The sequence below is a fragment of the Tinamus guttatus genome, unplaced genomic scaffold, assembly GCF_059628265.1.
Source record: "Tinamus guttatus ecotype Peru unplaced genomic scaffold, ASM5962826v1 Tinamus_guttatus_pri_ptg000311l, whole genome shotgun sequence".
Lineage (NCBI taxonomy): Eukaryota > Metazoa > Chordata > Aves > Tinamiformes > Tinamidae > Tinamus > Tinamus guttatus.
Window position 1 is genome coordinate 2,531,084 of NW_028288845.1, and position 16,666 is coordinate 2,547,749.

Consider the following 16,666-nt stretch of genomic DNA (forward strand, 5'->3'; position numbering starts at 1 on the left):
AGCAAATCAGGGTTTGAGAGCGTACAGGTACCGGTGCTGGTCGCCTGGCCACTGCGGGTTTTTTCTCCCAGCCCTTTTTGGTATCCTGCAGTACATAGTCTGCAACTGCAGCTACTGGCGCTGGGTGTGAAAGACGTGGCTGCAGATATGTTAAGGAAATAGGTATAATGAATAAAATAAAGGATAGCATATGATATAATGTGTAAATACAAGCATTTTTTTTTCTTTTTTTTTTTTTTTTAATCTGTGAAATGTGAATTAACTACAGAATGCCAGGCCATTAGTCTAAAAGGCTGTGTATGGCTGTTTTAACCTACATGGGGTCAAAGGGTTTTGCGATACATCGTGCAGAAGGGTTCTTCTGGACTCATCAGGGCTTTTCTGTCCTAGTTGCTCTTCTGTATCAGCATCAGCTCCTAGCTATGAATGCCAGAGCAGCATCTAATAAAATCACCCGACTGCTTTTATAAGACAAACAGGAGTGAATCTACTTCCTAGTATGCCCCTGAACTATAGAAACAAGAAAGGGTCAGTGATAAGTGGGTGAGAAACTCGGGAAAAAGAAGCTTTTTTCTCACGTTTGTAACAGCAGCAGATTTCAAGGTAATGCAATTACTTTAATGATGCATATCTTTAGGTACTGAATTGCTCTTTTGACTTAAAAATATGGTCAGCCAAGTGTTTGGCAGTCTTTTCATTCCCCAATTTCAACTGTTGCGTAGTCACCTATCAGCTCTCATTCCCTTGGCCATTTCTGCCTTTGCTGAGCCGCGTGCCTGTTCAGTCAGCCATCGTCAGACTCCAATTCGTGAGAGACTTCCTCTGATGAACTATTCCTGTGAATCCGGCCGTCACTTTTCATGCTGTGAAAAGTCTTCTTAAAGGCCTCCATCATGGCATGGGCCAGCTTCTTGGCCTCCAGCTTGCTCTCGCACTCTACCGCGTGGCAGTCCATCTGGTAGGACAAGTCATCGTTGATCTCCCTGTACACCCAAGCAAAGATGTTTGGGCTGACGTTGTGGTCAGCAGTGCAGTAGGCTATGCGTGCGACCTGAAAGGTATCCATGTGGACCGTCGCCTCTCCTTTGAGGTCCAGGTGGTGCAGCCAGACTTGAAAAGGGCGAATTTCCAGCAGGGCGTTTGCTGGGTAAACATCCTCCCTGGCGAGCGTGTGCTTCTTCCACAGCTCGATGACTGGTTTCTCTGTGCAGCCTGACAAAAACTGCATCCCTGTTGTGGAAACCTTACCCAAATACGTCACCTGCAAAGAAGAGTAGAAGGAGGTGAAATACAGACAGTAGACACTGGTGATGCTTTTTGTTGTTTCAGGATCTTAGTCCTTTACTTGGAAAATAAAAGCATTTCCCCTCCCCAGCCTCCTGATTCCCTATCACTTTCAGAAAAGCAGTTTTCAGACTGGTTTCCAGGTATTTAGGCCTTCAATCAGCAACAAACACAAGCGTTAACAATGTTTGGTCTCTCTGAATTTCCCAGAATTTTACCTCCTTCAGCCCATCTACAGATTCCAGCTTTAAGAACCATGACTGCATTGCTATGCACGTAACAAGGCTACATACCAATGCTGGTAAGTGCCAGTGGACTAGTCCCCAGGTAACTCTGCTGCTAACCACCATTTCTAATTTTCTACTATATTTCAATGGCATATTTTAAACATTAACATAAGGGAAACTGAAACATTCTTCATTTGACAACATAAGGCTGCAGCGGTCAAAAATGTACGATCACAGCAGAGAATTTAAAACTATTTAAATGTATTTTCCAAAATGATCCTGTTTTTCCACCCCCTCTACTATTTCTAATGAGTATTTAGCCAGAAATGTTCAAAACTCTCTCTTCCCTTGTGAGCTACAGGGTTGAGACATTTCTTAAATTGATTTAAGAAAATATCCTGTTAAAAAAATCTAGTATTAAATCCAGCTTAGTTTAATCACATCATCCCCTTGCTTTTATGACTAGCTCTGTTGAGCAAATATCCTGTTAGCCAATCTGTACAGGAAAGCAACGAGTCCTGACTGCCATCGACATATTTTGTTCACCAAAAATCAAATTCCCTGAATAGCCCATATCAAAATGCCATATGAACCCTGTGGAGAAACATTCCCCTACAGCCACACAGCTTGTAAAAAGACATTCTTCCTCTACAGCTGAATGGAAGATTATTTTATCTGGGGGAAGAGATATTTTCTCTAAAAAGACAGATCAACAACTAAATAAATACAATTATGCAGATAATTCTATTTATTGCTGTTGTCAGAAAGCCAATGCTAAGAGCAAATATACAAAAGCAAAATTACTTTTAATTTGTCTCTTGCTGCAGTAACTGGGTGAAACTGAATCCTAGGCCTCCTGCTTGGTCTTTTATGATCTCATGAGCATTTTAGCAAAAGCTTTGAAAAAAAACTAACTACATTTGCTTTTCAAAATGTCTTCAAAATGCAATATTGTATACACACTATCATTTTTACCTTTGATAGGCATTTAAAAAAGGTAAAGAAAAATATGCAATTTCCAGATGCTTAAACACCTCAGAAACCTTACACATGAAGAATACAAGATTTTTAATCCACACAAACAGTATTTTCACCAGAAAAATATTTTGTTGCAAACTTCATGGATTTTGTTAAACTCAGAGGCCTAAATTAAGCCATAATTAGAAATAAGCTTACAAAACATTATTTAGAAGCCCCTGTGGCTTAACATGCCAGCCAAGAAAGCAATTTCATAGCACTGACATTGCAAAATGGGAAGTCTGGTTCTTTGCCTACGAATATTCAGGCTTTGCACTGGGAATTTTTAAAATCTTTTAAAGCTTTATATATTTTTTTTTTCCCAACAGTGTGAACCACAACAGCTAGAACAATTACCAAGGCAAGACCTACCAGTGTTTTCTTTCCTTTTTGTTAGCGATGAGAGCTGAAGTTCCCTAAGGTCCTGTAGAAAAACTTAAGAGAAAGCCTCAGCACTCAGTGCAAACTAAGCAGATGCAACAGAACATGAAAGACCAGGCAGGAACGTGCCTGCAACGTGCTGTGGGGCAACCCGACATGCGCTCGCTGTCGTGTTGCTCTGAAAACAGCACACGCGGTGCCCACGTCCACACCATGTACTCTGCTCTCTAAAGCCTCCGTCAGAATCTTTTTGCATTTGCAATTGGGCTAGTAAAAGAGTGGAGCACACACTGCAAATTAATTGTGCGTTTTGAGCCAGATTCAAAGCCTGCTTCAAGAGGAGGAGTCCTGTGCTGACTTCAAAAGGATTTGTTCAGAGTTTTTAAAGCCCATGGAAAAGGGAGCCTGTCTCTGGCGCGTTGTCGCAAGGATACACAGCCTGCGGAGCCGTGCGAACAGGGCGCACAGCCGAGCTCAACGCTGCCAAACTGCCCCCAGCGCCCCAACTTCTCCACAGGGACAACTAGAGAGCAACGCAGAGGGCTGGAGGTGGGTGGCACATGGGAGCCCAAACCACCTGCTGAAATGTGAAGTAAAAAAAGAAAAGGGGCTTCCCTACAAATAAATTTATAAAAGGGAGTGAAGAATGACTCTGAAAAGCAGAAAGTGTCTGAGACAAAAACGACAAGAAGCATGGGCTGATGGCTTGTTTACCAACGCGGGACTTAATGGTCTGACTTACTGTCCCAATTCTGTCACTGCCTGGCTGCATGGGAGCCTTGGGAAAGCTGCTTCCTTGAACAGCGCTTTGGATCTCCACTCAATGCTTTCATTTTCCTGAGGATGCATTTAGAAGTGTTTGTAACGTGCTCAGATATTTCACTGGGCCCACAGGACTCAGGCCATCCTGCCCCTGCCACAGTACTGCCACCAAATCTACGTGTGACACGAAGGATAGCTCTGCTTTCAGCCCTTCTGCGCTTGCGAAAGCTCTAATCTTTTCAGAGCCTTTTGGCTTTTGCCCTAGAGACTTGCCGACACCAGTGTCGGGACCCAACTGAGGCGTCCTGGATGGGAAACATGGCGCCTGCTGCCCTTTCGTAACATAGCTTCAGCTTGTTGACCATATGAAGATGCTTCATGTCGAAGTACATGAAGATTAACCGATGTCATCTGTCACATCCAGGCCCAGACATACAAAAGCACACTGCTGTTTTAAACCATTTCTATCCAGTAGAGTACAGGGAAAATACATGCTTTAATAGCTATGCTTGATAGCTTGCACTCTTTGAACAGACCAGTGTAGCAGCTGCCATAGTAATTTTCACTTTTAGCGCAGCCCAATTTGTCAGATGTAATAAGGGAGATTTATTTTCTGTAATCCCAGCTCTTTACTTCAGAATCGACTCCAGCTCATTACAGGAGGCAGAAGAGCTCAGCTCCTGCAGGCGTCCAGCAAAACCATTCCAACTCAGCGGCCTCCACTGGGCACACGCCTGTTCTCCATCCCCATCCCCACAGGTCACCCCCACTCGGGGAAACCAGGCCCAGGCTGTAAAGGCCGGCATTACCCAGTGCATTACCCAAGGGTGCTCTCCTGGCACACGAATGTGCATAGGGCTCTGCGCTCGCTCACTGCTCAAGAGCGTGATCAAAGCACCATGTGGAAAATGAAGTGCTTAGTTATTTTATTTAAATGTTTCTTTCTTTCACAACAGATACCAGAGGCTGTTGCCAATAAAATTAACCAATATACAGGGTTGATGAAGAAAATGAGAAAAATTAAAACCACCAGAGCACTAAGCCTGCACCATCAGCATTTTACCCTGAATATTTACAGTCAGCAACACTTGGGCCCTGATAGACACAGATTTAGCCTTTTCCCAAGCAGCGCAACCACAGAAGTCAACAAGAACAAAACCCAGCATTTTATGGCTGGTCCCAGAGAACCATCATAGTCCCACAGCTCGGCCTGCAACCTCGGAAGACGAAAACCAGCTGAGACACCAAAACTACCTTACAGGAACTTGAGTGTTAAGCAAAACCTTCTTAATGGGCAATGTTGCCTTTTCTGACAGAATATTTAAACTTCTAACATTGCATCCAGTTTCATTTCACTTTTACCTTAAATAGAAGAACAAAAAGCATGAAGCAAAACTTTAGCAAGCATCAGGGAGGGGATGGACACCAGGACACTTCAAGTACCAACTCTGAAGTAAATAGAACAAGATAGATTGGGAAAGATGGGTAGAAATATCTGTTTGATGACAGCATAAATTATAGTGGCTCCTTCTAACCTGAATTAGGAGGAAGAAAAAAAAAAAAAAAGGCAAAAAACATTTCCTGCACAGAAATGTCAACCGCGACTGAGGCTGCCAGGCTAAAGTCAAATTTCCACAGCTCTTCCCCAGCCAAAGGAAACCATCCACCGATTCCCAGTCGCGCCGGGGCCTTTTACAAAACCGCTCCAACATTTCGTGCCTGAATCCCAGGGCTCTGCGCTCCAGTTACAAACCCATTTCCACCCCCCTCATCGGCCTCGGGCCTGGTCCAGCATGTGGGAGGCCAACGGTTCCCATGGGGACAACTAGATCCCCTCGAGCCCATATCTGCTGACCACCAGCCTCTCCGGTGCCTTCCCCATGCCGCTTAATGTACGTGCGCTTGGTACTAACAGAACCTCCCACCACTCGCATGCTCAATAAAGGAAGAAAAAACACCCAGGAGAGGCATCTTTACGTGTTGCTTGTGCTGCAGCTGCCAGGCAGCAAAGCCTTCTGGAGCTGATGGACTCGCTCCCTCCTAACATCTCCCTACAGCATTTCATGATGTGGTAAGCGCCACAGAAAAGCCCCACCACATAAAGACAGCAGAAACAAAACCATTTCTGCTCATGGAGAAACAGGGAGAGGGAGAACACTCCTATGGTTGTGTTCACCCGTTTTCTGCATGAGAGAGAAGATCTGCATGTGAACGCAAAGCTCTGTGGCAGCCCTTGTGGTGTTGAAGACTTCCCTTTAAGTCCCCTAATATTCTTACTTTTTTGTTTGTTCCAGCATAACATTTTTACTGAAATTGTTAAGAATACTTAATTGTTTATAAATGTTGTTTTTGCTCAACAGAAAATGTGCATTGAAAAGTGCTTCTTGTGAATTACTGTTTATCTGGCAACACAGAGTGCTTCAAAGATCAGATAAGCTGACCCTGTCTTTCTCGGCACACTCAGGCCAGTATTCCCTCTCCAAAAAAACACATGTGCTTGGGAACGTCTGGAAAGGCAAACGTCAAATCTGAGCCTATGACGAAAAGAAATGTTACCTTTCTTTCTCCCCCCGTATCAGGTGCAGAATCACTTCAAGCAGTGTGGAGTCCAGTCTGCAGTGTTTTATCACGGCCTGCACAACCACTGCTGCAGCCACAATACACAGCGCTGCTTTTTGGAGATCAGGTCTCCCCTTCCAGTCAAGGTTGACATAGCAGCTCCAGTCCAGACAAACAATCAGTCTTGAAGCACTCGGGCAAAACTAGACTACCAGGTACAAAATCAGCCTACAGGCAGCCTTCCCAGATCTCCCCCTGTGTATGCAGTGGTCCCAAAGGGCCAAGTGGGGGTATTCCTGGCCCCCAAAAGTAGTATCAAAGATGGCAGCTGCAACCCTGCAGCCTGCTTGCCTCAGCACTGCCATCATCTACAAGAAAGTCCTTGTGACAGAGGGTTCAGTCCCGGGTTTCCCAGCTTCACCTGGGAAGCCTACGGTCCCTTCAACCACTTGACCACCTTCATTTGTCGACAATCCTACATGTTAACTTGGGGGGGGGGGGGGGGAAACCACCACAGGCTTTTCTTGTTATGAATTGCACCATAATACTGATAGCATACAGATACTATTTTAGTTAGTAATGCAAAAAGAAGAAAAAAAGCATACAAACAACAACCACACAAACACTTAAAACATTTTTAATTACCATATAGAGTTTTTGGGTGTGAGCACGCAAAAACACCCCATGTCAGACGGGCACCCTATGCCAGAACGGGTGCCCCATCTCCCTGCAAAACCTCTGGTGACTTGGCTCTCCTCACCCTCAGGTAGAGAAAAACCCTGCTGAAGGCTGGCAGCATCAAGATTTAGAGCTGAAAAGTGATTTTTGGCTCCAGAGGAAAAACACAAATATCCCAGACATTCCATTGGATCACTAAGCAAATATTGTGCACTGCTTTCAAGCAACATTTGCTCGAGACCCAACAAACTAACTCAGTTAATAAAAAAGAAACAAGGCCGTACAGTTCCCCTGCGGCTCTGCTGCGGCGAGCTGCCGCGGCCTTCGCAGCCCCAACACAGGCTCCTCCGCACAAAGAAATGCTCAGTCAATGCAGTTACGTGGCTTGTAGAAACACGCAAAGAACGGTTTCATTTTGGAGAATTTCAGAGAACAGACTGACCGGCCAACAGCTTAATGGAAAATAACCACCAACTCTGCTAGTTGCCCTCTGATTTAGGGCAAAGGATTGCTATTTAATGTCTGATTTACCCTGAGGAATAGAGGAGTGGATCTGGGAGAAGCTGGAGATGCCAGCACCTGTTTGCCACTTCAGGCAAGAGCCTGCATCTCTCTGACCAATTTTATAGGAGCAAAGCTAAACCTCAGGTTAAAATAATTCTAAAATTGTCCCCTAAACCCAACAAAATAAACAAAACCAAGCAAGAAATATATTCAAATCATGGCATCTTCAGGACTCCTTTGCAGAACTAGCTGCTGTGCGGCTGCTATTCCTGCACGTGAAGACCATTCCTCCTAGGCCTGGGAGCAATTTGCAGGTCCCGCTCAGACGCTGCAGTGGGCCAGTTTCCACCTCATCCATGTCCCAGGAAGGGTTCGATACAAAAGCAAGGGGTAAAGTGATAGCACTGGGGCAGTCCCTCTGGACATAACTCAGTCCTCCAAATAAAATCCTCTAAATGATGCAAAAGGCCCACTTATTTTTACCCCATCCTTATTGTTTCAGGTTTTAAGGGCCTCAGTGCTCTGAGGTAGTTCTGCCTAGGGAAGAAAAGGAAGAGCTGTGGCACCATGCAAAAAGCCTTTTCTCGAAATATCTTCAGCCCCAGGAGCAAGAAAAAAAAAAAAAAAAACCTGCCTGGGGACAGGAGAGGAGAGGAGGTACACCAGCCTCCATAGCACAGCCAAGGTGGGGGAAAAGAGCAATAACCACATCTGGCAAGTTTAATATTTAATAAATAAATGCACTGGAAAAGAAAAGATTTACCATTGACAGCTGAATTGACTGGGACAAAATGAAAACAAACAAGAAAAATCCCGCTGGCTCCACAGTACAAATAGCCAGTACGGGATAAATAAAGAAGCAGAGCTCTACGCTGGAAACACAGTCCTGAAAAATGCGATGGTCTGAGCTCTTCACCTTTTATCACACTAGACTGCCCTAGTCTCTGGGCAAACAACCCCAGATATTAAACTACAGTCCTTAGTTATACATAAGAGCATCTTACTTGCATCTAGCGAGCAGGTCAAAATGGTTAAGCCCAAGTATAACTTCAACAAGAGCCAGTTTTCTGCCATCTTTCACACTGCATCTACAACATCCCATCAGCAACACAGGAGTATGCTTTTGCCTTTAGCTTTCCACTGTACAGGAAACTGTTTTTGTGATTTGGCTTGTGTGCGGATAAGTCTGAAATGAAATCAAGCAGAACTGGCAAATTGGAATTACTTGGGTCTCAACTGGAGATTTCCCCAGCACTGTTTAAAACTCAAATAATCAGCTAATTCTAATACAGACTTAAAAATGTAGTACAAGACATAACTGAATTTACAAAACATGGATCATAAGGGACCTCAGCGGGGCTGCTGGACACCCTACTGTACCCACTGACAGTTGCTTTTATTCCTAAATATTTTCTTTTTCTGGTTAATTGCTGCATTTCATTTTGTTAATCTTCCTACTTTGTCTCCTTTCATTGCCTCATATAACATCATTTTTTTAATGCCAAGTTACTACTGAGATGAGATTCTTGCTTGCAGATACCAATTCACTTCCCGCTGTCCTTTGGGAGTCTTCCCAGGGCAAGCAGAGGAGATGTGGAGGCAGCCAGGGGAATGAGGAGAAAACCAACTGTGCTTCAGCTACTAGCTGCAATTCCTTGGAGTTTTCTTCAGAGGAAATCTTTCCAAACCCTATCCTTAGGCATCTCAAAAACTCCATTTTGGCAATGTCCTTCTGCCACGGGAAAGGAGCATACCTTTGCATGACCATGATCCTCCCTCAACAAATATCTATCCTCACGTTTATGTTCAAATTACACATGAGATTCCCCAGTACGTTTTAATGACATTTACATGTGATAGAAACTTAGCATGTTTCAGAAAGCTTTTTGCTTGTACGTTGCTCACAGCTGTTGTCTCATGATGAACGAGAGAAGCAGCACGCAGCTGGAGAGGGAAACCGGCTGTTTGCTTTCACTTTGCTCCCCTTCCTTTCCAATCTACTGAAAGCTCCTTTTGGCACCAGTCCTGCAAAAACTTATGCAATTGAACTTAATGGAGCATGCACAAAGCTGAGTACAAGAATGGCTGCATAGTTTGGGCCACTGTTTCCACTGAGTTACAAGCATTTTACACAGCGTTTTACATAGTCTCCAACACTTCGGACACCAAATTACTACCAGAAAACCATGCAGAATGCATGGTCCTTCAGGATCTTTTATCGTCAAAAGATCTGCCCTGAAGATTCCCTTCTTTGAGCCTTCTCCATGAAATACTTGTATTTCTTTTAGCTGCTCCTTTTAAAATAAGATGCCAACTAATAAAAAAAAGAAAAAGAACAAAGCTAGCGCTATTAAGGTTTTCAATTCTGGATTTCAAATATCTTAACAGCATTTGCTACCTGGTGTAACCTGACAATACCTGACATTAAGAACAACAGGGAAAGGAATCGGCTTTAGTGATAATGGAAGATGGCTGTAAAATTTCCCTGTACTTCAACAGAAGTAGCACTAGGCCTACACTGCAATAAGCACAGAAGGGAGAAAGAAAAAAAAAAAAAGAGAGAGAGAGAGAGAGAAAACAAAACCATTTCATTTCTGCTTCCTGAAGTACTGTAAGACCTGTCAAATTCAACAAACAAGCAAGCAAGCAAACAAACAGGCAGCAAAACACAGAGACAGCCAAGACTCCCAGGAATGGCAGCACTTACTCCTTTCATGATTCTCCACACAGCAAATGAAACACAGTCCCTGAAGAGAAAGGGAGACCACAAAAATACGGGCCCCAGTACAAATGTAACTCTACCTGGGACCGCAAAGACTCCGATTAAAATACTCAGGCATTAGTTTTACATCTTCTTTATGCATCACCATGTGAAATGAGTTCCATGACTTAACAAAACCCTTTGAGATTTCTACAGCTGTCACAATTTATAGCATTTCCGGGAAATGTCTTATTCCAAGGCTGCAGAAGAAGAAATGATGTGCACTGGGCTGCAGCTTTTTCACTGTAGCAATGAAAAACAGACTTTTCATATTCCAACTTAATAAAAAGCAGTAAATACATTATTAAAAAGAAAATACAGTTTAAACAAGCCTTATCATTGCTCAGAGAATCCTCAGATAAGTATGCCTAATTTATCATTTTTGTTTGCGTTATCAAGTTCTGGACGAGGGCCACAGCGACACAGGCTCTGTGCAGCCAGACAGAATACAATGTCTTTGCCTCTAAGGTTTATGACACTAAATTGCCATTTAACTGAAGATTTCCCACTCAGCAACACAAGAGTATGTTAGCAGACTAAACAAAAGGCTAAACAAAGCACACATGCCCCACAGAGCACAAGGCTAGAAGATGATGATGCCATAGGGATGTTAATCTGTTTTCAAAGCCATGACTTGCAGAGGCTCCAAAGTCCTGTTTTCCCAATGGATTCAGCATTGGCCTGTGTCTTCAGCACTGCCCCGCTCCCACAGCTTGTCTTGGAGGGATAATGTCTTTGATTTTGCAAAGACTTAGTGACAAAATCTATAGCAAATAGCTATTATTATAGCTATATTCATGGCAAAAGGCTTTTGTCTTCCCCAAAGTATGGAAACCCAAATTGTCAGGATGTTTTGGGAAGGCTCAGGTCTTAGAGTACTTATTCTATTTGCTTTGGGACACTGTCAGGGAAATTTCCAAAGAGCACAGGTGGCAGCAGGGCTATTTTTGCAAGAAAAGCTGACCACCATTTCAGTATTTAGAAATACAGACAGAAATTTGGCAAGAGAGATTGGTGTTTGTATTAAAAAATGAGGAATTACTTGACTCTTGAAATTCTCTAGTTTTCCCCAGCCAGACCTAACGAGCAAAGTCAAAACACTCGCTCTTGGGGTCTGACCTCACCCTGCTAGGAGACACTGTGGTGCCCTCAGGCACAAGATTATGGCTCAGGCTAAGCCTTTCCTAACCAAAGCTATTCTTACTTCAGTTAAATGCTTTTAAATAGAGAACAACATATATTTCAGTTTTAGTTATGCATAAGCTTATATGAGATAAGGTTAGAAAATAGAAAAAAAAATTTAGTTAACACAGGATTTACTTTAGATTTACTTCTTGCTAAACATGTAAGTATTCACAGTAAAAGCATCCTCTGCACTATTTGTCCCTGTCATCCGCTGCCAGCCTTATGTACCTTTCCTCTGCTTCCTCCTCCCCAAAACAAGCTCTCAAGGGACAGAAACCAGCTTGAAGATCCTTTAATTACAGCAGGAAGCCAAAATATGTCATTGAAGTTCAAGCTATGCCAAATCAGATCTGTACAGACCAACCTATCTATCCCTGTAAAGGAATTTTGCTTACAAGAAACCATCTTGCTTTTATCAGAAAGCTACCAAAAATAAAATAAAATAATAATTAAAAAAGAAGATAGACAAGTGCCTTACTCCAGATGGAGGGGCAGCCAGTATAAGACGGGTGTTCTGGAGGATTTCATTTACATTTTCAGGAGAAAAAGCTGAAATGCAAGCAGCCCCTACCTGAAAAAGAAAAAACCATGGCAGACAGTATAGATAGGTCCCTGTAATTTGTCCTCCTGGTTTGACACTAGCAAGTTGAGAGTTCTATCATAAAACAGCACCCCTGTCCTCACAAAGGAGCCAAAGGCAGGTCATAGAAATCCCCACTTTTTGGAAATAGCCCTGCAAAAACAATGCAGTCCCTCCCATGGCATGATACAGCCAGCAGGCTCATACACTAGGCACTAGTGAACTGGAACGTATTCCTTTCGGGTATGAAGTCACTAATGCCCCAAAATTGCATTAATACATCATCTTGTAATGCCCGTCGGAGCCTCCAGTTTCTAAGATCCCAAATTGTTTGGCAGCGCATATAAACAACTTTCTATCCGCATAAAGTGACACTGTGCTATTCTAACAGGATGTGATATACACATACACACTACAAAATAATTCCTTTGAATTATTTATAACATCTTTCTTCTCAAATAAGCAGTCAACAAGCTATATCATTAAAATATAAACAGCAGCTGCTGAAATGTCCCAGCGTAACCCAGCTCCAGAGTGGAGAACAGGAGGTGATGAATAGCACTATCAGTGAGGGATCCCTGCAAGGGAGATTTATGAAGGAGCAGCATGATTAACCACATCAAAACCTGGCTACCTGAGCTGTGCTTAGAGCCATCCTTGCAAAAAGGCACATGCTCAGGACTTTCTTTACATCTCTTATTTACAATCAGGTGTCTTTACAAGCATGTGCCAGCACGCTACCTCAACACCTATTAAGAGATGGCCACATCTTCTAGGGCATCATGCCCGCGCTGGCTGCTGGAGACGCACCCAGGCTGCAGGATCCCAGTCCCATGTCAGCACAGCACCGCAGGAGCCACGAGCAGCAAGCCCCACACCGCACGCTTATCCTGCTCCCGGCTCTCGGGCTCGCCGTTAACGCTGCCGCGTGGCGACAGTGACAAGTCAGTGACGCCCGGGGAGCCAGAGCTCCGGCACTCCCGGCCCGGGGCTGGGGACACCTGGCACAATCGCCCGCACGCTAGTGAGGGACGAGGTCAGCCAAACCTTATGCCCAACTCCCAACCAAACTGAAGGGAGCTGCTTGGGAACCAGCATCTACCGCAGGTCCACGGGAGCCTGCTACAGCTACCGCTCACTTTGCAGAGCAGGTCCTGACTGTCTAAGCGCCAAGAGTTAGAACATTTGAAAACAGGCCCCTGAATACACAAGAGGGGCATTTATGAAGCAGAAGTAAGCTTGCTGCTTTCTTGCATCTGCTTTTTTGTCCCGCTTGCCATTCCTACTGCTCAATTCCTTCCTTCCTACCCATGAAAGCAATGCTGGCAACGGCAAGCACCACAGCATCCATCTGTCACAGGCTGCTGATGAAAGCAGATGTAAGCTGCATCTGCTCAGGGCACATGTAGGCCACAGAGCATGGAAACTAAGAAAATCACAGCAAGTGGCAACTTTATATGGGCAAAATGTGAAGAATGTGAAACAGGGAAAGATGCCACGACATGACCCTGAGGAAACCCCTGCTGGATATGCACACAGAGTACCTAGAATGGAGAGCAACCAAGAGCGTGTCCTGTGGAAGTAGCATGTGGCTGTTCCTGGATAATCCATAAGGATCAATACTCGCAAGCTCCTTAGAGCAACTCCAGTGGAGATAATCTGGTCATAAAGAAATCTACCCAGTAAGGGTTTACCCTCTTTAATTTAAGATATTGAAAAGAAATTTTAAGAAGATAAACAGAAGAAATTCCAAGGAGCAGTCCAGAGAAAGCACACCTCATGGTGGGTCATACCATTTCTATACGGGCCAGAAAAGGTTAATAAAAGCAGAGAAGCTGGGAGATCCCAGCCGAACTGCCACCTTCAATCTCCTGGACATGGTCCAAGAGTACAATAGCAGAGTACTACACAAAATTAAATCTACCCTCTATTATCTAGGCTGCTGCGCTTTGAAAAAATACGTAACTAACATGATTAGGCTTAGGAAGCAAAAGTTTGAGAGAAGGCAAAAATCACTTTGGCTACTACTTATATATTGCATTTGCACCTCTCTACAAACTGTCTACAAGAGATAAGGCAGCCAAACATTTCTCTTTGATGTAGAGTAAACTGTTTCACAGAGTCTAAGAAAAATGGTCTTCTCCTGTAATGCTTCAGGCAAGGGAGACGCAACGTCCTTTCCACTTTACAACTCACAGACTCTTTATACAATGTGGTGTCAGCTCTAACCAAGAATTTACATTTGAAGTAATTAAATCAAAGATGCAATGACAAGAACAGGTTTCATCTTGCTTGTTCTTCTTCCCGATTCCAGTGAGCTAAGCTGTCACCTTCAGGTTCTTCTTTCTTTGAAATGCAAATGATATATATATATAAATATATATAATATATACACACATCCCCCCCACACAGAGTAAAAGAATAGAAAAATCTAAATAAGAGTCTCCTGTAAGTGTGGAAAAGGAGATGAAGGTTCTGGGTTTTGTTAGCTGATCCAATCACCTCAGTCCTGGAAGAATTCTGTAGAAAGCTACAGAAGTTAAACATAAATCCTTCCATGTAGATGGATAAGGCCACACAGCAGATTTCATAGCAATGAAGACATGATTGACGTAGGTAAGCATACGATCACTGTCTTTGATCACTATTTAACCAGTAATTGAAGACAAACTCTTCCATCCCAGGTTTCCTTTACTTCATATGCTCTTAGCAGATGATAAAAACTCTAATCACACCTGAAGGACACTATTTCATGCCTAGTGCTTCCATATAACCAAACATCTCCTATGCCCACCAAACTCTGGGCGAAAGGAAGCTATTACTGCTCTGTTTTCCAATAAACGATTAGCTTGAACTTTCTAGGAAACCTTTTTTTAAAAAAGTATTATTAAAAAGACAGTCCAATATCCAGCACCTGAAAACAAAGCAACAGACACTAACAGACATAGCGAAAATGTCCTTGGGCTTTCCAGTCCTCACCGTCAAGTTTATATGAGTTTAATCTGCATTTTGGCAGGAGATAGCACAGCAGCAGCTTGCAGAGCCTCTGCTCCCTCATAGTAACTACATGCAGAAGCAGCAGAAACACATGATTTCGACATCCTGGAGCAAAAAAGAGGCTTAAAAACTAGTCAGGAAACCCAGTCTGAGTGAAAAACATAGGGGCAGAACTGCAGCCCCGATAATGTGCACAAGACAACTCCACACAGCTGAAGGCACACAATCTCCTCTGCAGCAACAGCATGGCAATCCTCTTCCAAAAGGTTTGTAAGGCCTAGGACAGGATCTTGTTTGATCTATCAAAACCAAGATAAACCAGCCAGTAAAACAATTTGAAGCAAGTGCAAAGCCCTGGCTCTGGTTTACGACTCGAATAGCAAGCTGTCAGACAAACGTCTGAAGCATTTCACACTGCCCCAAAGCTATTTCTGGCCATCTCCAATGACAGAGGTTGCTTTGCTTTGACCCCTTCTGTGCTGGGTCACCAGTGTTTGTGAAGTGGAAGAAACAAATACGATTTTAACCCCTGACACTGAGCAGCAGAAACGGTGGCCAGCACCGCCCGTGGCACGCGGGTGTCTGCTGTGCGGAGCAATCCAGCAGTTTTAATGAGGACACCTCTGATCTCCGTTCCTGCAGCATCTCCCTCAGCAGCATAGTCCAAACCCACGCACAGTGAATGCAGCCCTGGAAAGCTCAGAGAGACCTGACAAAAAAAAAAAAAAAAAAAAAAAAAAAAAAGTTTTATAAACTATGTTTTCAACTTGGAAAGCTGGGCTTAGTATATCCTGACACAGAGTTTATGCATAGCCCAGCAGTGTATCAGCATCATGTAAGAAAACATGGGTCTACTACATCGCATTCACCTAAGAAATGAGCGTGGGGCTGCGTTTCCATATGGTGCACGGGGACCATGAGCCAAGGTAAATCCTTCACTTGTCCCTGGTGTGGTTGAGGCCCAGGTGTAACAGCTGTGTTGCCCTAAAACTGAAATGGAAAAGGCATCAAAAGCCCATCCTGCTGGCTTATAAAGTTCTCCGACAGGATTGGACTTATTAGGGAAAAACTCCTGGTCATGCCAAGATGACACACTTTTGCTTGGGTGAGTCAGATTAGTGAATCAATGGCAGAAAGTTATTGTGCAAGGTGCATGTCATCTCCGTGAGCTGACAAAGGAGGAGACCGAAGCGACAAGGACACTGTCCATTAACACCGAGTGTTCTCCCCACAGCCTGGATGTCCCCAGAGATGGGCTAAGAGGCTGCTTACGGGCTGCCGCTCGCGCAGCGTCCCCAGAACGCTCCATTGCCGGCTGGAGCGGGCTGGCCGGCGGACCGGACACGGCGGTGCCTCGCGGTGTCACCCGCTCCCAGGGGCTTCCTCCTGCCTGGCCCGGCTGCAGCGCTGAACAGAGGGCTCCTGGGCTCCAAGCACACCGAGGGTAGCCCCTAGGAGTCAAGATTTTTCTTTCTTTAAAGAGAAAAAAAGTCTAGAGTGAGTGAACAAGTTTAACAGCTTATGACTCGCATACATGTGCGTGCATGCTTCGGTGGCGAACCTATCCAGCGTTACTGATTGAAACTCATACGATAAAGAAGTACAGGAGGCCGCCAGGCTACATGAGCAGAGGGCCAGAGGTTCCCAAAGGTTTGGTTTTACTATTAAAATGTTTCTTTCAACACCTAAATCATCACTGGAAATCAGGCTCGGAGAAACCTGAAAGAGAAA

The 16,666-nt window shown here is 44.1% G+C and overlaps 1 protein-coding gene across 1 annotated transcript in view; it reads right to left on the minus strand.

The window, feature by feature from the left end:
• Positions 1–215: 215 nt before the first annotated feature.
• The window catches only part of PID1 (phosphotyrosine interaction domain containing 1), a 73,364-nt gene continuing 56,913 nt past the window's right edge, over positions 216–16,666 (minus strand). The window contains exon 3 of the mRNA XM_088528512.1: positions 216–1,261. Coding sequence (XP_088384638.1) covers positions 785–1,261 — 477 coding nt within the window. The 3' untranslated portion in view covers positions 216–784. The remainder of the gene's footprint in view (positions 1,262–16,666) is intronic.